This window comes from Leguminivora glycinivorella, chromosome 1, assembly GCF_023078275.1.
Source record: "Leguminivora glycinivorella isolate SPB_JAAS2020 chromosome 1, LegGlyc_1.1, whole genome shotgun sequence".
Taxonomy (NCBI): domain Eukaryota; kingdom Metazoa; phylum Arthropoda; class Insecta; order Lepidoptera; family Tortricidae; genus Leguminivora; species Leguminivora glycinivorella.
The window spans coordinates 26559591-26582421 of record NC_062971.1 but is presented as its reverse complement, the minus strand read 5'-3'; the positions used below and the strand labels follow the sequence as shown (position 1 = coordinate 26582421).

The following is a 22831-nucleotide window of genomic DNA, read 5'->3' as shown; positions in this document are numbered from 1 at the left end:
TTTATTTATTTGATCTAATTTTTGTGGTGCAATAAAAATATTTACTTATTGCATGCGCATCCATTTTAAATAAAGAATTCGGTACGTATTAGGTACTAACTGGTAATTCTCTATCATTTAGAACCCAGAATTGTGAAACGCTATATAGGTTGCCGTAAATCGATTTTCTGCATCTACTTTTGGTCAGAGGCGCCGACATCGTATGAATATTTTTACCTCTGCATCTAACAAAGCTTTTAAGCTATTGTCGAATATAGACTTTTAACGTTATCTATGATAAGCCAATTTAAATAAGTACTAGGTGGCCAAATAGGTGTTTAATTCTTACTGATAATGACTTATAGGTATCTACAGAAATTGTTAAAATGTGTATACCTGAAGGCAAATAACTTTCTTGGTATAAATTACCGGAATTGGCATTGATGATGACTGGAGTCCTATTTTAGCCTACTTAACACAATAAACGTCTCGTTTTATTAATCATAGTCTGCCTACACGCCGTTTCAATAATTTACGGAGCATAACTGTTTATTACGCTGTTGCGTTAAGGATGGTCAAACGTAAAACGTAAGGCGGTCGCCGAAACATATTTTTGTCATTCTAGTTTTGTTCTTTGTCATACTTTTGGATTGAAAAACTTTGTATCGCTCCATCATTCTTAGCATGCGAGTTTTGGACGTTTAATCAATATGTCACGCCGAAGCTTTGAGTGTCGCGTTGACTTTGACTCCACCAATCACGCCCTGTTTCGAAAAACAATCGAAACTCGAAAGTCTGAAGTTTTACTTAATATGCCAGTTTTGGACTTGTAAATTGATTTAATTATCTAGTTGAACATTTGTTTTCATTGTTGAAATGCAAATAAAAAGTTAATCTAATAATTGTCTGCAACGTCATTCCTTGGACCCGACATAAGTTTAACTTCCTTCTCGGAACTAATAAGACTAATAAAATTCACGAGTTGTGACGAAGCGAAAACAAAAGCTTGCGACGTTTAAAAGTAAAATGTACAGGGTAATCGTTTTCTTTGGGCCCCGTCTTTTGATCACCGGCTTTCTTTTAGCGTGTTGTTGCATTCTGAACTAAAATGCTTACCCGCTGCGGATATCACAAGAAATCAGTATCTTGCTGATATTTGAATACTGCAGCGTCTGCTTTGCGATCTTGCAAATATTGTATAAACTGAACAACGGATCCACAAAAGAAACAGGCAAAATGGAATATAGATAGCTCGAATGGTAAACTTCTCTTGCCTTTCTGCAAAAACGGCAATATAAGTATATTTTCCAAAGCGGTTTGTAGTTTCATACTTAACTTTAAATAATACAGTGTTTTTCATAAGTACTAAAGTTTTTTATTTTTGATAGAACTGTCCGATTTTGTGCACTAAAATTAGAATTAATATCACTGAAAAAGTAACCATTAAAATGTGCATTGTATGCGCGCAACGTAACTATTTAGGTCGTATAAAATGCACCGTCTAATATTTTTAACATTGTGCCTCTTTAGTGCTAGCAGTAATGAGCGCAACTTCAAACTCTAGTGTCTATTCGGATTCACCTGCCTCCCGGTTTTCCTTTTATTCGTTCAGCCTGTCACAAATATTATTCTTGGCAGCGGATCAGGTGCAAATCCGATTTTGATATACCACGCTTTCAGCGTCGTCTTTAAACGCCGACGTATGTGTATAACGCTAACGGTGCGATATCAACAATTAAGATTGATAGCCGAGCTACATATTTCAGTGTTCTGTACCAAAAATAGGATGGATACATGTGATTTTTTTTGTTTCTGATTGATATGTACATATGATGCATTATTCCGGTACTATACGTGCTTGGTATTGATCTTGGAGACTTGGACTATGTTATTGATATTGATTTTTTTAACTATATTAAGCTGTTATCATTTTCACCTTGTTACTTTAACGGTCTCGTCTATTTTTGTAATAATAAACTGATAATAATACTTACGAGTATGTCTTGATTCACACATACGTAGGGTGAGGTTGCCAACAATGAGCCACCAAAAATTTAAATCTTAATAAGTCAGTCATAATAGGTCCAAATTCAATTTTTTTTATTCAGTGCATTTGTTATTTATCTAGCTCTAAATTTTCATCATTATTTTTTAATAAAACTGAATAGAAGTCGAGATATTTTAGTTTTTTTAAAAGATGAACAATGGCTCATTGTGTACAATCTCTGGTACAGACTGAACCGGTACTATGTATTCAATGAACCGGCCTAGTACACAATGAACCTACCATTATATAATTGCATAGTTTTTGATAAATAATTGCAAAATATACAAACTGATTTAGGTAAATATGGGGCAATTTAATAAATACAACATTTACAATGTCAAAAATGCTTATTTATTTAAACTAAGAGTAGTTTACTAATGTAACCGTCACAATATTCTTCGTTATATGAAAAATAAAGTCTTGCACTTCAAAAAACTTAAATAATATATGTATTATCATATATTTTTGTACTATATAGTAACGTTATATTAGATATATTTATATTAACTCTTAAACATGGCAAAAGTTGTACAAAATAGACCTTCCAAAGGCTAACTAGAGAATTACCTAGAGAACCTCCTGGTTCATTGAGTACTCTAGCCTTGTGGTTCAATGTGTGCTAGATATACATTTTCACTTTTTAAATTCGGTAAAAAATAAACGGCACAAGAAAGCCGCATCAGTGAATGTCAAAAAGATAGAGAAATAGTCACTCCGCACAACTGATTAATTAGATAAATCAAACATAACTACATTCTGAGAAAATAAAAAAACTAAATACTTAATTTTTTTCTGTTTTCTTGTCCAAAATCACAAAATACTTCACTACACGTGCAATTTCAACGCGGACCGGCCGCCGACTGGGGAGCGAGCGGGGGAACCTTAGCGGCGCGTGCCTATGTTCGCAGTGCAGTTTGGCAACGTCGCATTTTCGAATAAAACCGTTGGTTCCTTGTGTACCACTGGTTCTCTGTTGCCCACCTTACCCTACCTGGCTATACATACATACATAGGTACATGTACTTGTAGGTACTTACATGTAGTGTGTTGTACCTATAGGTACTTAGTTTCGATGCTTTTTGATTTTATTATCATTATTTTACACATGAATGCTCGTTGAATGTAAATTTGGCTTAAAAATGTCTTTTGTTGACAGATGTGGACCGAAGAGCTTTTCGCACTGGCGTACAACCTGAACCAGCTCAACAATCCTACCATCAAGTTTCTCGAGAAAATGCATACCAAGATCATCCTCAAAGCAGACAAATCTGGAAAAATACTCGTTAAAAAGTAAGTGACCTTTTCATTAGTCTTTGGATTTTAGGGGACCAATTGGAAACATTTGAAATTGCCATTGTAACATGACGTAACGCTCATTGTCGTCTACCTACAAACTATTTAAATATGTCAGCCTATTTAACTATTATCCATATATTTTACTCTTAATAAAATATAGTCAAAAACAATCTGTTATTATCGGGCTGTAACATAGTTAAATAATATGATAACATAATACTAATCTGCTGATTATTGTAATTAAACTTTTCTCAAAGGTATTTAATTATTTTTAAGTTAAAGTTAATTCGAATAAATCGTTAACACCACCAGAAACTGCTTTTTCCCTACTGCTTGCGCTTGCAGCCTACACTGAGAGAAAAAACAACCAATTTTCATGTTCGTTCAACAAGTTTTTTTGGTTAAAATAGCGCCCACGTGCTCTTTGGTTCAAACAACAAGTTAGATTTTGTTAAGTGTAATGTAACTAGTACATTCTACAAGTTTCATTTTATTTAAGCAACATGACTCATATTATTTTAAACATTTGTTTGTCTGATCAAATATCTTTTAACAAGTTTGACCTTGTTGTTCGAACAAATTCGACTTGTATCATCAACATTGTGATTTACTCCGTTTACTAAAATACTTTTGTTTCAAACGGATAAACCCGCAACAAGTTGAACTTGTTAAATTCACAATGCAAATTTCTCTCAGTGTAGGTAATATTGAAAAACATTTATTTATTATTCGAAGGAAACACTGTATGCTAAATATTTTTGTACTTACCTGTAACTAACTACATATTATTCGGTGAGTTTAGACATATTTAGATGCTAAGGGTGTGATTTGCGTAAGAAAGGACCTATTCCTTGAAATTAAGCACATCGCAGGGAAACAAGCGGAATTACCTACCTACCTGTGAAGTGTATGTAACAGCTTTTGTGAAAAGAGCCCCAGATTGACGAGATTTTTGTATGAGCGAGCGGTTGATGAATATTAATTTCCTGGATAAATCCACTAAAGCACGGCTTCGGTTTCCTGTGTATTCAGAGATGAGCTTTCTTATTATCATATGGGGGTAGAGTTTGACAACGACTATAGCGAAAATATGTCTATTCTGATCATTATTTTGTAAGTTTGACGTGACTCGTGGTGATGTGGTATTATTTATAGTTTCTTTTTAGGGTTCCATAGTCAACTAGGAACCCTTATAGTTTCGCCATGTCTGTCTGTCCGTCCGTCCGTCCGCGGATAATCTCAGTAACCGTTAGCATTAGAAAGCTAAGTTTGGTGCCAATATGCCCAATATGTATATCAATCACGTCGGCAAAGTGTAGAAATAAAAAGTGGAAAAAATGTCATTTGTACCCTAACGTGTGATATATTTTTGGATAGGTATTGGAAAATGAATATAGGTTTAGGAAAATCATTTTTTGTTGATATTGTTAATATTTTGCCCCCCCCCCCCCCTAACTATTGAACCTTTGGTTTTTATTGATACAAGTCAGACAGTAACATTTCAGGTTAAGAGATTGTCACTTTTGACACAGCTGACAGATTATAATATCCCTAATCGTTTTATAACTAGATAATATAATACGAAACGCCCTAGTGTGGTGTCGATCCTTAGGGAATAATTTCTGATAGTGGTTGGTAGATGAAAATACATTAAGTATATACTTTATATATGCTTTAAGCATGCATCCCGAGATGAGATGCATGCTTAAAGCTGTCAGCGCGGTATTTGCGAAACGGTTGACAGGTTGACGTGAGCCGCTGGGTGCATCCTGCTGCTGACGACTGAAACTTTGTAAAATTTGCAACAATGAAACGGGATAAAAAAGCTTTTTAAACATATTTAATCGCGTTAGTCTTTCTCTCTTTTTTCCAGCTCTCTGCAGCTCTCTTTCTCTAAACACGACACAAATTTTGTACTTTGTATCGGCTTAGTTTCTAGTTTAAACTTCAAAACCAACATTTTCCAAGGCTTTAAAGAAAAAAAAATCAATCCATCGTACTGCACCACGCGATAGTGCTCTATTGAAAACATATTGGAAACTCGAACTAGGAATATCTGCCAACGAATGTGGAAAGTTTAGATTGAATGGAATACAGTGTATGCGTTCTGACTCTTGCTCTTGTATACGCTGCGCTGAATCGTACTTATTACATTGTATCTGTAATTGTTGATCGTATCCTTTAAAATTTAAGACGCTACACGAGCGAAAAGGCTAAAATGGAAAGCCCCCCTTTCAATTTGGGAATTTTATTTAAATATACTAGTGTTATTAACTAGACTTATAGAAAAAAAAATTGTCCATTCAGAACAACTCAGTTAAAAGATATTGCGAAAAAATCTTTGAAATCGAGGTTCCGCTCTCGACTGTTTCCTCCTTCAAAACTTAATCAATCGTAACGAAATTTGAGAATCTGAATAACAATGAAGTTATCTATGTCGGACCGTTCAGTTTTTTTGGCTAATTGTTACCAATTTTGAATACCACACCTTTTTTTTGCGCCATAATCAATAAGGCCGTTTTGGGAAATTTTTGATGGGTTCTAGCGTCTTTAAAAATGAGAATATCAAAAAAACCAAAACGGACACAGATAAAAATAATAATAATCTGTGTTGAAAAAATCATTGCTCTATCTTCAAAAATCAGGAAGGATAAGTCGAGAGCGTTTGTATGGAGAATTGACCCCTCCTGTATCCCTCCTGTTTCGCTTCGTCACAACTCGTGAATTTTATTAGTCTTATTAGTTCCGAGAAGGAAGTTAAACTTATGTCGGGTCCAAGGAATGACGTTGCAGACAATTATTAGATTAACTTTTTATTTGCATTTCAACAATGAAAACAAATGTTCAACTAGATAATTAAATCAATTTACAAGTACAACTGGTAACAAAACAAGTACACTGGCATATTAAGTAAAACTTCAGACTCCTGTATCGTCTTAAGAAAACTTTTTTATACATACTAATAATATTTGTTTTAAAAGTTTATGAGTACCTACTGACATATTTTTGCACGATGCGCTATCTTCAAAGTGTTGTATAAAAAAAACTAGTCGCACGCGTACAATATGTGTTTTGTTAAATGAACCATTTCATTCAACAGCTGTATATTTTTAAACAATGAAATCACTGACCGGTTTTTAATCAAGGATCAAGGGGCGGATGACTATTTTATATGACAATATTGTCAAATAATATCTATAGTGCTATTGGCAACGTGTTTGACCGAGTAGCGCTGATTAACATACACAAATCAGTATTCGTCATTTTATGGACATGCCCAAAAATAAATTTAATATGGAAAACCCATAACATGAGGGTAGCAGGGCATAACCATAGAAGTGGTTAGTGGTTAATAGTACATTTCGTTATAAGTGCGAGAAGAATGACATTCTCGAACGTGTGACGAACGACGTTTTTTAATACAGTTGCGAAAAAACACTACTACAACGAAATAAAACGATAAACAAACCGAACTCCCAATTTTCGCATTGACATTGACGCATTATTTGACAATTCAAAGGATGAACCTACTTGTGTTCATATTTTCGATCTTGCTATCCATCCAACACAATTAATTTATTTCATTGTGTGCCATAAAAACAAAAACATTTACGATTTGGGACGATTGTTTAATATATACCTCAAAGACCTTTACAGGGGACAGCTCAATCACATTTTTTGCCATACTAAATTGAATCTTATCACCGAGAGAGAAAGTTGATCGTATCAGACTAGCGAAAACGGTCCACATGAGAGGGCATTGTTTGGGCTGGTGTCCCTCTCGCACGTGTGACCAGTGTTAATGAGGTTACCATAGTAGTAGTATTTTTATCTGTATATTACCTGACTTTAAAACTTCTTATTTTATTTTAGTGTTATATTCAAACTAGGGTTTCGATATATTTTAAAGAATTAGAAAATAATTATAATGTAATTATTTTAATGCCCATAAATCAAAGATTTGTATAATTAAAAATAAACTTTTTAACAAAAAATAAAACCGCCTTCAAAAATAAGCGCGTTACAAAACACGGAGTTTCAATTCAGATTTCTTATCGTATTGCAATAAGCTAAACATCCAAATTATAAACAAATCAATTATTTTTGTAGTCGGTACCAGACCTGTTCGTCGCCTTGCTATTGCCTGTTTGCCCCACCCAACCATACACAGGCTGGTACCGACTCCAAAAATAATTGATTTGTTTATAATTTGGATGTTTAGCTTATTGCAATACGATAAGAAATCTGAATTGAAAGGTTTATTATTTTTGGCTTTTTAGTTTCTCCGTGTTTTGTAACGCGCTTATTTTTGAAGGCGGTTTTATTTTTTGTTAAAAAGTTTATTTATTTGTTGATTTTTAGTGGTTCCTAGTGATATTATATGTATCAATCCGAATACATGTACAGTAGTGAAAGAATTATCCTTTAACTCCTAACCATTGAGGAGTTGACCTTCCATCATCAGCTCAGTTGATTTTTAGTGGTTCCTAGTGATATTATATGTATCAGTCCGAATACATGTACAGTAGTGAAAGAAGTCGGTTAAAAAATACCTTTAATTGGGTATTAGTAGATTTAGTAGTGACTTTGAAAATTAACTGGTATCCCCAATGTATGACAGTGATGACGTCACTGAATAATGTTGACATTGTCAGTAAGTGCGAGAGGGACACCAGCCCAAACAATGACCTCTCATGTGGACACACTTTTTGACCTAACTACACAATCTAGTTTAATAATTCTAAATCTATGATATACCTACATTTTAATTCAATCGACTCATTTATGCCTCGAAGTATTGCAAATAACATAAAATAATTATTAAGGTTTTTGAACGTGCTTGCATTAAGTTGGTAAGACGCCACTACTTTAAATGACAGACGACACGTTTCGTTCCATTTCACGTCTCATTATGAGCCACTTTTTCAAAGTATAAACCATTTTATAAATTATGTTTAGTATGACTAAAAGTAAATAATTACATATGAAATATCAATGTTTTAAACATTAATTACTTAATAATATGTTTATAGTTTTATTCCTTCTTAGTAGTACCTAAAATAGACAAATATTAAAACAGCTCGGTATGTAGTCGTAAAATGGAACGCATACTTTTTACGCACTTAAAATACAACTTCTCGCACGCTAAACAGCCAAAAAACGAGCACTTTTTGAGTAACTGTATTAAAAAAATATTTATCATTATTTGTCAACGTTAAATTTACATATTTTGTTTTTTTTGTTGTTAATTGAGATTTCATCAGATAAGCTGCACCCAGTGATGAATGCGCATTTAAAGACAAGACAAAGACAAGATATGCTCATTTAGAAAAAAATATAAGCATTTTTCGTATTAACGATAAAAAAATACTTAGAAAATTATGTCAAGAAAATGGGAGATAAGATTGTTTCATTGGTCTGGTAAATGTTAAGCGTTGAAAGTTATAGTTATGCCTCACAAACTTGTGCCAAAATATTTGTAACATTAAAAGACAGCTAAATAATATAGACGTTTGCTATGTTGTAATGAGCCCCCGCCCGAGATTGTCACTTGATTAAAGGATACAATTCATAAATATATGTGACGAAGTCTAGTAAAAAGTCCCTTTTTGTCGCTTAACAATTGGCTTTTACCATTATGTGAATAACTTGTTAAACCGTCTTTATGGCAAGCAACACCGTTTGACAACACTGTTTTATTTATGTTACCTTGTACTATAACGAGGAAGCGAAACGCGACAAAATACCTTTGAACAGTGTCTGACTTTATTATTTACGTGTATCTGGCTTCAATCTAGTAAATAGGTAATCACTCCGAGTCGAGTCCAATTTGACAATTTTACTGCGGCGTATTTCAGCGAATTTGCTAAAATGTTGCGTCTCAAACTTGGCATCCAATGTCGCGGGCTACTGGCTCACTATAGCCAACATGGATGGCTGAGTATAATATTCGTACAAAATTGTAATAAGTAAGGGGTAAAATGCACCTTTTGTGCGTATAATTTTGCCTTAAGAATAAATCTTTTGTTAAATTCAGACGATTCATGTAATTTACCTCAATGCTAACGATTTTGGGTCTGTGTTTTGACATGTAAAAAATACCGCTTTTATTATACTATATTAGTCATCAATAATGAACAAATAGTGAGAAAGATTTTTATTCGTGTAATTATTTTGGCTCAATATTAACGCATATTTGATACCGATTTGTAATCAAATCACTGCTTTCATTAATTAATCTTAATTAACTTTATTCGCTCGCCTACGAAACCGTAACAACACAACAGCGATAACAGTTTTCCTCGTATGATGGATCACGAAATGGGCTTAATGAAACTTTTGACGCTGAAGTGATTTCTGGCACACTTGGGCTTACGCAGACCCGGTTGAAAATAACAATTACGTGCTGCGGCAATATTATTTATCCATTTTGGGAATTCATATAGTTAGACTTATTTATTGCATTAGTTAACAGTAAAAGTAGTACTATTGTCAGCGAGCGGACGGTTCTTAAAGATATTTGCCTCTATACATTTTAAATTGTGATGTCGAATCTATCTTGAGTTAGGTATATTAAAATAACATAGGTACATCTGTCAATTTTATGACGAGCCCACATGCATGCGTTTGACATTAATCTTCAGTATAACTCACTCGGTTGACCCAATTCCAAACTAAATGGCCTATTTATAAAAGTAATGCACTAGTCTGCAAACTATTACGTTTATGTTCAATAAATTATACAGCAAAACATTCCAAAACAAGGGTCATTTTGGGAGGCTCAAACTGCGTAGTAAAATCACAAGGTGTGATGACCGAGGCTCGGCCATAACCTAATTCCACGACCCTGACCGTATGCAATCGGAATTTGTCAAAAGTTAGACATTTGCGGCATTGTAGTATTGTGAGAAAGTTAGATAGTTAGTCTGACACTTTTGAGCTTGAATCCATATCCATAAATTTAATACAAGTTTGAAAACGAAGTTCGTTTGAATTATTACTTGGCAAAGAAAATTGTTGCATACTGCTACCGGATGATATATCTTATGAATAATCAATTAATCAGTGTTGGCTCGTTATCTTTCCTTTCTGGCGGTCGGATTGAGTAAAGTTTTGTTGAATTTTCAATATATTAACGCATCACAAACATACATCACTGTCGCCAGTTCGAGTGGGATGCATAGAGAGTAAGTTACGCACTTACGAAGACGTTAGCGAATATATCAGTGTTGAGTGCAGTTTACACTTCAATTCCTCACTAAGCTCAGGGTTCTATTTTAGAATCTAGTTTTGCTCGAGATTCAATTATGTATAACATATAATTATTTTTTCACTTCCTTCAGGATGCAACAAACCCCATCGCCAGAAATATAATTATGTTATTTTAATATTGATAATAATAACGGTGTAACGGCGGGTGTTGCCTCTGCGTGTGTCCCATGATACGGGCAAGGGCAACATCCGCTCGGTGTACCCCTTACATTTCATTAAAGTGTCGATGGGCCTCTACGTGTTGGCTTCGGCCCCGCGCACGCCTCCCAAAGGTCCGGAATACCATTGTTCCGTGATGGGAAAGACGGTGTAATAATAAATGCGTGATATTGAGACCATCATACCACATCATCGTTAAAAGTCTTGAAGTGTATTTGACTGGCGTAAATTACCGTAGCGTGTCTCTTGCGCCAATTTTATTTACTAACTAAGGGATTATCATACAGGGTGACTGGTAATTCGATCTATTCCTTCAAAGGGGTTATTCTATAGGTCATTTGCAATATGTTTGGCCTAGTCAACAGGGGGCAGTCACCCTGCATTTAATAAAAAGGCTGACAGCATCATAGCACCCAATGACCTGAAATAGATGTTAAACAAGCAGTTTTTTTAAACTTTATCTCGATATCTATATCATTTAAGCCAGTGGACCAAATTTGTATGGAGAAACAATAATATGTATGTGAACCGGTTTACATGAAAATACACGTCTACATCATTGATGTATTTGAAATGCCACTCTTTACGTATTTACAGTATCCTGAACCCAACGAAAAGTGATTTCTGCTTTTTGGAGTTTTATAAAACGTAATGTTGGGAAAAAAATATTTGTCTTTTAATTGAATCCTCCATAATGTTAGCACACTTGGCGAACATAATGTCATGCGCTATGTTTGGCGATGTCACACATTGGATTGTTTGTTTGTATTACCCAATCATCGATTATTTATGAATATATGACATAACCGGCTCTATCTTATCTTCTACAAATCCTATAAAATCGTGTTTATGCTATGATTGACGTAAATGAGGTACTCTACATTTCTCGCATATGTTTGTATGAATAAAATAAAGTCATAGATAATAATACAACTTGGACATGGACCACAGAAAATCAAATAAAACTAACTTACTATATTGTAGGTATCTTAGAACGTTCACTCACGAGAATTAGAAATGAAAATTTGCAGTTATACGGTATTTATATAATATTCAATATATTTTAGGTATAATATAAAATATCTAATATAATGCCAGTTAAAATATTTTCTGTAACAATAAAAATAATCCGAGTTATTAATAGGGAGCCACTTGGCACCGACGGTTTACAGAACCCTAAAATGGGCAGTTTCTATTCAGTGAAGATGTTGACTGTTACCTGTCCAATATCTGAGTTACGGTCAAGTTTGCCGCGCGGCGCATCCAGTAATGCGATTTGGCCGGCCCACTGCGAAACCTCATTCCTTATTGCCCTGGAGCGTTACGCTGTCATACTTTAAAACTTTTACCGAAATTGGACTGGATGAGATTGGACGGATTTTGCTTTGATGGTAAATTGTTTTATGATTTGATTTATTAATGTACTCATAACTGTCGACGTTCTTTTATTATGTTTATGTACTTTAATTTCTCTTTGGTGTATAAATAATAAGCGAAAATGAGATCGGATTATGTTTATACAATGAATCGTTTTTTTTCTCAGAAAGTCTGATGTTATTATCAATCAATGTTATATTTTAACACTTTCGAAACCGGGCTCTACGCGGCGCTACGACATTTTCGCTACATACGGGGAAACCCATATTTTACGAACAGTGATGTTAAATGATTTAAATATTTACATTCACTTGCTTATTCCTATTTAACAAGATGCATAGCCGGTTGGCCAATTATCCAAGTCGTATTTACAGCTATATAAATTTACAGTTTTCAATGACCAGCCCCTCTAGCACAACTTGCCTTGTCGCGCGCGAATCCATACTTGAAGTCGCGCTTGATGTATGGACTCGCGCGCCACAAGGCAAGTTGTGCTAAAGGGTCTGGGTTAACGTAATTGTTTGTCCGTCAGTATCGTCCGCCTATTCGCCCAGAACAAGGATGACAAGAAGCGGGTGGAGAAAGCCCTCAGCGAGTCGGGGCTTCCTACAGGCAAGAACGACACCATCAGCCAATCCAAGTTCCAGTTTGAGGACTTTTTCAACTTCTACAAGAGCCTCACGCAGCGGAGCGACGCGCAAAAGATATTCAACAGCCTGTAAGTGGCGCCAAGCTCTCATTAATTGTGTCATATACTTGAAAATTTCGACCCTTGCTTTTGTGTACCGAAACCGAGTTGTTCAGGCATCCGTCCGGTTAACGGAGTACGCTGGTTCGAATCCAGCTTGGAACACTTGGAGGCATTGGTCATTTTCTCTTTGTATATGACATTTATTTCATACTAGTTTTTACCCGCGGCTTCGCCCGCGTAATAAAAGTATTCATTAAGATTTTCATTTGGATCCTTAGGTTTCTCTGTAGGTATATTTATCTGCGATTATTTCGATTGCACATAATACTTTTGCTTGCAATGATTGTAGAAATATTACACATCGACCACAGCGTAGGTAATTCTATATACGCTGGGGAAACCTTTATAAACATCCCACATAGCCCGTATTTCGACACTATGATCGGTGGGTAAAAAGTACTTTTTTCTATTATCCCTTAAAATTTTTTACATTTTGCTTATACTTATCGCAAACGTAATCTTCAAGCAAGCAAACAACGATCGTCTTAGAGCACATTGATTGTAAGAGACCGCCGACCGATTATCCGTATCCCTCTAACGATACCCATATTATCCGTATCCGTATTCTTTTCCGTATCCGTATCGCTATCGCTATCGCTATCGCTATCGCTATCGCTATCGCTATCGCTATCGAATCGCTATCGCTATCCCTATCCCTATCCCTATCCCTATCCCTATCCCTATCCGTATCCCTATCCCTATCCCAATCCCTATCCCTATCCCTATCCGTTATCAAGATGTTCAATGATTTCTTATCAAGTGCTAAAATATAAAGTTTCATGGTTTTATCTTTTAAAATTAAGAAATCCCATACAAACTTTCTACCTCTTTTTCAACCCCTTCATCCCTTTTTTCGAAATAAAAAGTAGCCTATGTTCTGTCTCAGGGTCTAAAGATTGTCTGTTCCAAATTTCATCAAAATCGGTTGCGTGGTTTAAGCGGGAAAGCGTAACAGACAGACAGACAGACAGAGTTACTTTCGCATTTATAATATCAGTATGGATTAGTATGGATTTATAGCCTGTAAGTTAGTTTTAAAATTGGTTATTTAATTGACAGCAATTCAGTCGGGAATTGAACCGGAGAGCGGCAGGGAGGGAAGCCTAAACGATGGAAGTCATTAGGCAGCTGCAGTCAGTCGCTATCGTTATGTTTATGTTTATAGCGCCTGTTTTGTTAGGCGATATGAAACTTTCCAAAGTAGTTTTACACAATCGTCGGCTTCATTATCGTATCAGTTTTGGACACCATAATAAGTGTTTGGGTTGGGTATATTACAAAAAGTTTCAGTTAAATTGAATGTGAGACAGGTTAAATTTGGCCAGCAAGGTCACAGGTGTAGGTAAATTTCCTACTTATTTTTTACAATTAATTTAAAAAATGAACACACGAAGTCATTTCCGACCACAACATCCGGGGTAGCCATATTTATTACATACATATTTAGTACTTAGTCCATGAAAATAAACGAACTACTTATCTATTTTTGTCCTTTGAGCTCAAATAATAACTTAAATCTTTTAGAATATACATATATTCGAATAGGCTAGTTTCCTACTAGTCAAATCAGCTTCTTTTTAAGAACTGTCAAAACGATTTTGCTAATATGGAATTACTATGAAATACTGAGGAGTGACGTCGCGGTCTTTTATATCTTTCTCTTTGTTACTTTATATCTTTCTCTTTGACTTATTAAATAGAAATTATGTTTAAACATAACGACTGTCCATATTTTTCTTCTAATTATGTGGTACTTTATTTCGTGCACTGCATAACATATTTTATTTTAAGTATAGGAAACTAGCCTATTCTGTCCATAATCGTGTAGGACTAGGGTTGTAAAAAAACGGTTTTTTTCTGGCTTGAAAAAAAAACATGAAAAAAAACCGTGAAAAAAAAAAACAGTTTTTTTTCTGGAGTATGTTTTTTTTCTAAAGTACGAAATCTCAAAATTTGCAAAGTAGTTAATACTTTTATACGGTTTTTTAGACTTAATGTTAACTATTAAACGAATTTGATCAAATAACTTTAATTTCTGGTCTTATAAAAGTAACATTTACGAAATCTGTAGTTTGTAGTTATCACTATTTACTGTTGGCAACACCACCGCCTCTCCACGCTACACGCCGCATCGGGGATTCCCCAATAAACGTTTGTATACTGAATTAAAATGTACGTTATTGTTGTTTTTTTTCTATTTACAACTCTATGTAGGACGGACGGCAAGCCGCACCTATCAGCAGCACAGCTAGTGGACTTCCTCAACGAAGTGCAGCGGGACCCGCGTCTCAACGAGATCCTACACCCGTACGCCGACATCCAGAAAGCCAAGGACCTGATTAAGGCATACGAACACAACAAGTACCACCAGCAGAGATCGCAGCTAACGTTCGACGGATTTCTGAGGTTAGTTTAAACAGGGTGCATTCTAGGAGCAATAAGGTAACTGGTGTACTAGGTATGAAAATTTAACTTACTATTGTCCCAGAGCTGTAAGAACCTCTTTTTGACACATGACAGCGTCCACAAAACGTAAACTCGCGCAATCTAATGAAATTTTAAATAAAATCCTGTAATAATATTTAAAAATTTTAACTTCTGATTAGCAGAAACGCCTGCAATCGATGCCACTAGGCTTAGAATAAATTTTTAAAAATGGAAAATCCAAAGGCCGTGAGTTCAAGTCTCACCCAAGGCAGACATTTTCCACTTTTAAAAAATATTTAAAAAATCAAGTACTTAGATTAGATTAGATTAGATTTCTTTATTTCATGATAAAAATTACACTATAAAGGGCCTGGCCGGACTGCCATGGTAAAATCGCCCCTGGCTAAATATGAAATATTGATATGCAGGATTATTCGTATTGTTAGTACATGTACTACTACTGAATATTATGCCTCAAACTATTTCCGTTTATGAAAAAAATTAAAAAAAAGAAATTTTGTTTTTTATTTTTTTCTTTAAAACCGCGTATCCGATTAACTTGTTCTTTGGATATTTTATAGATATATTAGGGATACATCAATTAAAAAAAAATAAACTTCCTGACTTTTTGTTAAGTACATTTTTTTTTAAATTTATGTTTTAAAAATTTTTTTTTTACCACATACGAGTTAGCGACACCTACTATATTTTCATATAATAATCGCGATTTCATACTCTATTACATATATTTTTATCAAAAATATTAGTTTGGATCAACAATGTCAAAATAAGTTATTTATATATTATTACCCTTTAGTACTTAGTACGTTGCTCCTGGAAAGAGATGTATGAAAATTTTGGCATAATTAATGGAAGATTTTTTTTTAATTGGGATATGTACATTATAGGCCGAAGTTATTTTTCATCAACCCTCCCCACCCCTCCCCCCTCTGTGTCACCCATCTACCCCCCCTTAAAGAGCCGAAAATGCGATTTTTCTCGATTTCTGACAAAACCGATTAAGATACAGAAAAAGCGTGTAGGAACGAAGTAATCCTTAATAAATTTACTACAAATCTCTCATAGACACTTTAGTGCTAGCACTTATAGTTTTCGCGCAATCCGTCATGAAAGTTGCTCCTTTCTTCAATTTTCTTTAATGAATGAAAAGTTTTCTCCTTAAATGCTTGCGAAATCATCGGTTTGATAGTACTAAAACATTATAAACTCAAGAATTAATTTCAGGGGAAAAAATCACTACCATGGGCGGGACTTGAACTCACGGCCTCTAGATTGATAGATATGATAGATAAATAACGCTAGGGGTACCATTGATTCATATAGTAGAAAGCTGAAAGATTCGCTAACTAGAGATGAGCTTTTGGTGGCTCAGTTGGTAGAGCCCTCGAGTTTCTATCCAGAAGCCGTGAGTTCAAGTCCCATCCATGGTAGTGATTTATCCCCTTAATTTAATTATAGTCATGAGTTTACAATATTTTAGTCGTATAAACAAATTTCGACGATTTCGTAAGCATTTTGGGAGAACACTTTAATATTCTTTAAAGAAAATTGCAGCAAGGACCAACTTTCGTGACGGATCACGCGAAAACTATAAGAGCTAGCACTAAAGTGTTAATGAGAGATTTGTAGTAAATTTATTAAGGATTATTTTGTTGCTACACGTTTTTTCTGTATCTTCAACGGTTTTGTCAATAATTTAGAAAAACCGCATTTTGGGCTCTTTAAGGGAGGGTAAAGGGGTGACGCAGAGGGGAGGGGTAGGGAGGGTTGATGAAAAATAACTTCGGCCTATAATGTACATATCCCAATTAAAAAAAAATCTTCCATTAATTATGCCAAAATTTTCATACATCACTTTCCAGGAGCAACGTACTAAGTACTAAAGGGTAATAATACATAAATAACTTATTTTGACATTGTTGATCCAAACTAATATTTTTGATAAAAATATATGTAATAGAGTATAAAATCGCGATTATTATATGAAAATATAGTAGGTGTCGCTAACTCGTATGTGGTAAAAAAAAAATATTTAAAACATAAATTAAAAAAAATGTGCTTAACAAAAAGTCAGGAAGTTCATTTTTTTTTAATTGATGTATCCCTAATATATCTATAAAATATCCAAAGAACAAGTTAATCGGATACGCGGTTTTAAAGAAAAAAATAAAAAACAAAATTTCTTTTTTTTAATTTTTTTCATAAACGGAAATAGTTTGAGGCATAATATTCAGTAGTAGTACATGTAGTAATAATACGAATAATCCTGCATATCAATATTTCATATTTAGCCAGGGGCGATTTTACCATGGCAGTCCGGCCAGGCCCTTTGTTACATGCCAAAGTTATGTTTATCTTCTCATCATGATCGTCGAAAATTACATTATAAATTGAAAATAATAAAATTAATATTTTCTCCCAATAAGGATCGTCATTTACAAATAGAAATACACAAAACACAATAAAATTAAGAAATGAAATAAAATCCGAAGTCAGTGTAATCAAATGCATGCTATAACAAATTCAATTCCATGTACTCATTTACAGAGTACAGAGGGTTATCTAACAAAAGGTTTCTCAATTTGAGCTTAAATGCTTCGTCATATGGCTCATTCCTAAGATCGGCAGGTAAGTGTTCGTAGTAAGTAGGGCCGATGACACGCGGGTTCTTTCTTGAAAGTGCCATGCGACGGGGGACTGTTCTCAGACGGCCTGTAGCTCGAAGCTGTTTGCCCGGACAGGCAACGCGAGCAAATTGAGATATGTTTTGCCTAACAAATAACAGTATATCAAACATATATTGTGCGTAGTGCGTCATTATACGTTGAGAAATAAAGAGCTCTCTGCAAGGGTGCCTGTCTCTTACTCCAGCATGTATACGTATTGCACGTTTCTGCATTATAAGGACTCTTATTGTATCTGATGAGAATACATTCGTGTCATCCGCAAACAATACAGGCAAGCCAGCTCCAATATTCGATGGTAGGTCGTTCACAAATAACAAAAACAAGGTATTTCCGAGGGACGAACCCTGAGGAATACCAATATTTATGCATCCCACATCAGACTGGATTGACTTGCCGTCATTGAGTAATTTCACGACTTGCTTGCGGTCTGACAGGAATGAGGTATACAGTTTATGGGCAGTGCCTGTGATTCCATACATTTTCAATTTTTTCAGGAGTAATTCGTGGCTAATGACGTCAAATGCCTTTGACAAGTCGCACAGTATTGCGGCAATCTTATCCTTATCGTCTAACCCTGTCATTATAGAATCGAATATCTTATACGTCGCGGTGGTTGTTGACATTTTTTGTCGGTATGCAAATTGGTTTTCCGTAAGTAGGTTATTAAAAACAATATTTCGCTTACTTTAAACATAATCTAACACATGTTACATTTTTGAGGATCTTCGTTAGTGAGTATTTTACGATATTAATTTATCACGCAGGATTTACTTATTATGTCATTTATCATTCATTTTTATTTTTAAACTAGTGCTGTGGCAGAGTCTGTCATTTCGATTCAAATGACATTTCAGTAAGTTGCTTGTACATAGGGCCTACTCGATTCAACCAATTCGAAATTAATCGTTAGATTTGGCAAACGATCTAAGCCACATTGCAACATACTTAAAAACAAATGTGTCAAAAATGTGAACTTACAGATCCGGGACAATAATACTTTGGAATATTTAAAGTATGGTTCCAATATTTCAATATTACTTATTTACTAGTAAGATAACGCAAAATAAGAAAGCAGGTCTTATAAACTAGCTGTGTGTATGTGTATTAGTTTAATTATTTTCAAAAGAATATTTAAAACGATCGATCTTTTTATATTTGCGAAATATTGAACCAATAAATGCTTACGTTATATTTTTTCATTTTTAAGCTACCGTTATTTGTTGCGCGATGTTGGCTATTGTGACATGCTATTATATTATTTAGTACCTACCTACCTAAGAATTATCATCTCAATCTTCTTCTTTATATTAAAGAATCGGTATCTAAGGTTTTTAAAGAATATGGAATGTATTAAATATTGAAAATGCCGATAAGATAACAAATTTTGTTAAAAAATGTTTTAAAATTAATCCAGTTTAAAAGGATCGCATTTTCATTTCCCACTCTGTCGCCGGTTGCCGTCGGCAGAAAATGCTCAGTTCAAATATTTGGAATTGCATAGGTATATTTTCGCTTTATATAACGGCAAACTCAAAAGCGCACCTAGTACCAACACATAACGATTGTTGATTGTTCAGTAGGTTAAAATCGGTCACCCGTTAATAGCATTTAAATACGAGAAATACAATTTTAAACGGGTGCATTACAATTTATGAATGCGTTTTAAAATCCAGGTGCAGTGCAAATAGGGGTTGCTATTTTAAGTCTCAAATGTGGATGTTTGTTTTGTATGTATTCGTAAATAGCCACATAGGTAATGTGTGCATGCGACTGGGGTGTATTCTCCTTTTAATGCGAATAATAATCGTCATTAACGCATATTTTACATCTGCAGTCATGTTGGTAAGCCATAAACGTTTGCTTTTTTTCTATCAGCCCATTCAGCCCAAACTCAGTTTATGGTTATCCTATCCCAGTTATTTTTTCCCAGTGAATTAAAAAAATCCAGAAAATGTACCATGTTGCAGGTTTTTAATGTCAGAGGATAACCCAATAGTGGCGCCCAACAAGTTAGACCTGAGCGACGACATGGACCAGCCGATGGCGCACTACTTCATCAATAGCTCGCACAACACGTACCTCACCGGCCACCAGATCACCGGCAAGTCCAGCGTCGAGATCTACCGCCAGAGCTTGCTCGCCGGCTGCAGGTGCGTCACATTGCATTACAGGACAATAGCGCTTATGCTATGTCTACTAAACGACCCCTCCGTCTGCCGCCATTGTGCTGTAAACGTGGGCTGCAGGAAAGCTTGTTTGACTTTACGGCACCAATAAGGACGATAGCTCTAACTTAACCCTACTTGACGGTTGAACTGAGACGGTGTCGACACTCCTTGACGTGTAACTCTCTGGTCAAAGGATTTCTGGCAAATCCAATTGACATACAATCACAGAATATGTTGGCTGCAGGTGGGCCACATCCAAGGTTTAGTCATATGTAAGGAATGATAAACGCAAACTTTCTACCATATCTGCATCATACAGTTGTCTGGAAACGTTTCGGTGAACAGCAATGTGTTATTTCATCACAACAAATATGTTATCTATTTATCTTTACTTAGCCACGTGAGATTTGGACATCAGTAAATAAACATGGCCATGACCACGTACTAGGTAGTACTACGGTCAAGAAAATATTTTATGTTAGAAAACTCTCCAAATAACCTTAATGCATTTTTAATAACGTTATAATTATAAATGTGTTACCGGACAATCGCCTTTGATCGACCTTAATAGCTTATTAGATTCGATTCATTTGGTACTACAACTTATGTAGAATTAAATATTATGAAGAACGCCTACACAGCTTGAAGGACAGCGATTTGAGATTCTTTTACCGTAAAAACGAATTAAAATTGTAAGACAATAGTCCAGTGTTAATATTGAATTAGAGCCGGGTCGTGGGACGCATAAATTAACAAGCGAGCAAAAATCAAAATTTCCATTCATGAAAGAGAAAACTTAATTCGGTGGAACATAACAAAATAAGTAATTCTTTTTCAAATTCGTATTATTAACTTTACACAGATGCGTGGAATTAGATTTCTGGAACGGGCGCACGGAGGAGCCGGTGATCGTGCACGGCTACACGTTCGTGCCCGAGATCAGCGCCAAGGAGGTGCTGGAGGCGATCGCCGAGAGCGCCTTCAAGACCTCCGACTTCCCCGTCATCCTCAGCTTCGAGAACCACTGCAACCCGCGCCAGCAGGCTAAGATCGCCAACTACTGCCGGGACATATTCGGCGACAAACTGCTGGACCGCCCCTTGGACTCGCATCAACTCGAACCAGGTAACTCAATGTTTGAGCAAAGTTGACGTCATCTATGTATATTAATGTACGGTGACAGCGAATTGTAGCCTTGGTTTACTTTCGTCAAGCCGATTGACAGCCGCGAAATTAGTTCAGCACTTCTAAAGTTAGACGATCATAAATGTCGAATAACACCGCCAATGAAAATATAGGGGAAAAGTTGTAAATATAGTGTGACACGGGCAGTGATGTGATCGCACGGGCGGAAAGTTCGATTAAACTAATTGAAGCCTAGACACCTGATGTTTGCGCTGGCCGGTCGGTCGTGTAAACACCGCTCGGACCCGTCTATTCTACACTAGATTCCGATTACATGTCACGCGCGCTTTAGGTAACGATTTCTAACAAAAATATACATTAAAAGTGTGCGTTAAATTTTTAATGAAAGATTGTTGTTTGGTATCTAATCGCAGTCAGATTGTCCACCGTAGGTATTACGTTACGGGATAATTGTAATAAAAAACGGTGTCATTTAGAAATGCGGTTGGCTAGTTAATGTCATTATAACCTAATTACAAAATGCATTGATCTTAAACCAATAATCTGCACGTAGATGGAACGGCTAATTTCTTTTCAAAACGATTATAATAGCGATTGAAAGCCTATTTTTATTATAGATGTGTACGTAGCTAAACATTTTACGCCTGATCTTTGTCACATAACGCCTCATGACAGTTAGACACAAATTTATTTGAGACGACGGCGCAGTCAATTGCAAAAATAGCTCATCAGTCAGTCATTTTGTCGTTATTTATTACTTTGTTGGTAACGTATTATATTTCTTTTTGACGTTTCACCATCTATATTCTCCACACCGATGAGGATATTATTCGGGGTTAGCTACAAGTGAAGTTAAGTGTAAAAACATGAATTCCCTCTATTTCCGATGCCTTCCAATGCTGTTTGTACTCGTACATATATCTCTGAGTATCTGTCTATTAAAATAAAAAAAAGAGTGACCGCTCATCCATACTAATATTATAAATGGGAAAGTGTGTGTGTCTGTTTGTTTGTCCGTCTTTGACGGCAAAACGGAGCGACGAATTGACGTGATTTCTTAAGTGGAGATAGTTATAAATAAATAAATAATAAAATAAATAAATAAATAAATATTGGGGACACCTTACACAGATCAACTTAGCCCCAAACTAAGCAAAAAACAGTTGAAAGGATGAAAAGTGACATAGGCTACTTTTTGTCTCTTTCTAACGCGAGCGAAGCCACGGACAAAAGCTAGTAAAGTATTTATTTATTTTCAGTTGAGATGTCTTTCAAATAACAAACAGTCACAGTAAATAAATCATGTAGTTAATGAAAAAAGCATGTCGGAGGTATATAGTTCGAAGTAGAAGAATTTGCATTTGAAGGAAGTTTCCGTGCCGATGCCGGTTGCACCGCGCTATTGAAATAGTTCGATTCTACGCTGATTTATTCTCGCTGCGGATCAATCTCGCTAATGGGATTTTATGTTTTTATTTTTCTGGAGCTCTGAGGGGCGTCG

At 35.4% G+C, this 22831-nt stretch overlaps 1 protein-coding gene across 1 annotated transcript in view; it reads left to right on the top strand.

Annotated features, from left to right (window-relative positions):
• Nucleotides 1–22831, top strand: part of LOC125225016 — a 99199-nt gene that overhangs the window by 37437 nt on the left and 38931 nt on the right. The window contains exons 4-8 of the mRNA XM_048128517.1: nt 3183–3316; nt 12663–12848; nt 15096–15287; nt 19984–20166; nt 21047–21309. Coding sequence (XP_047984474.1) covers nt 3183–3316; nt 12663–12848; nt 15096–15287; nt 19984–20166; nt 21047–21309 — 958 coding nt within the window. The remainder of the gene's footprint in view (nt 1–3182; nt 3317–12662; nt 12849–15095; nt 15288–19983; nt 20167–21046; nt 21310–22831) is intronic.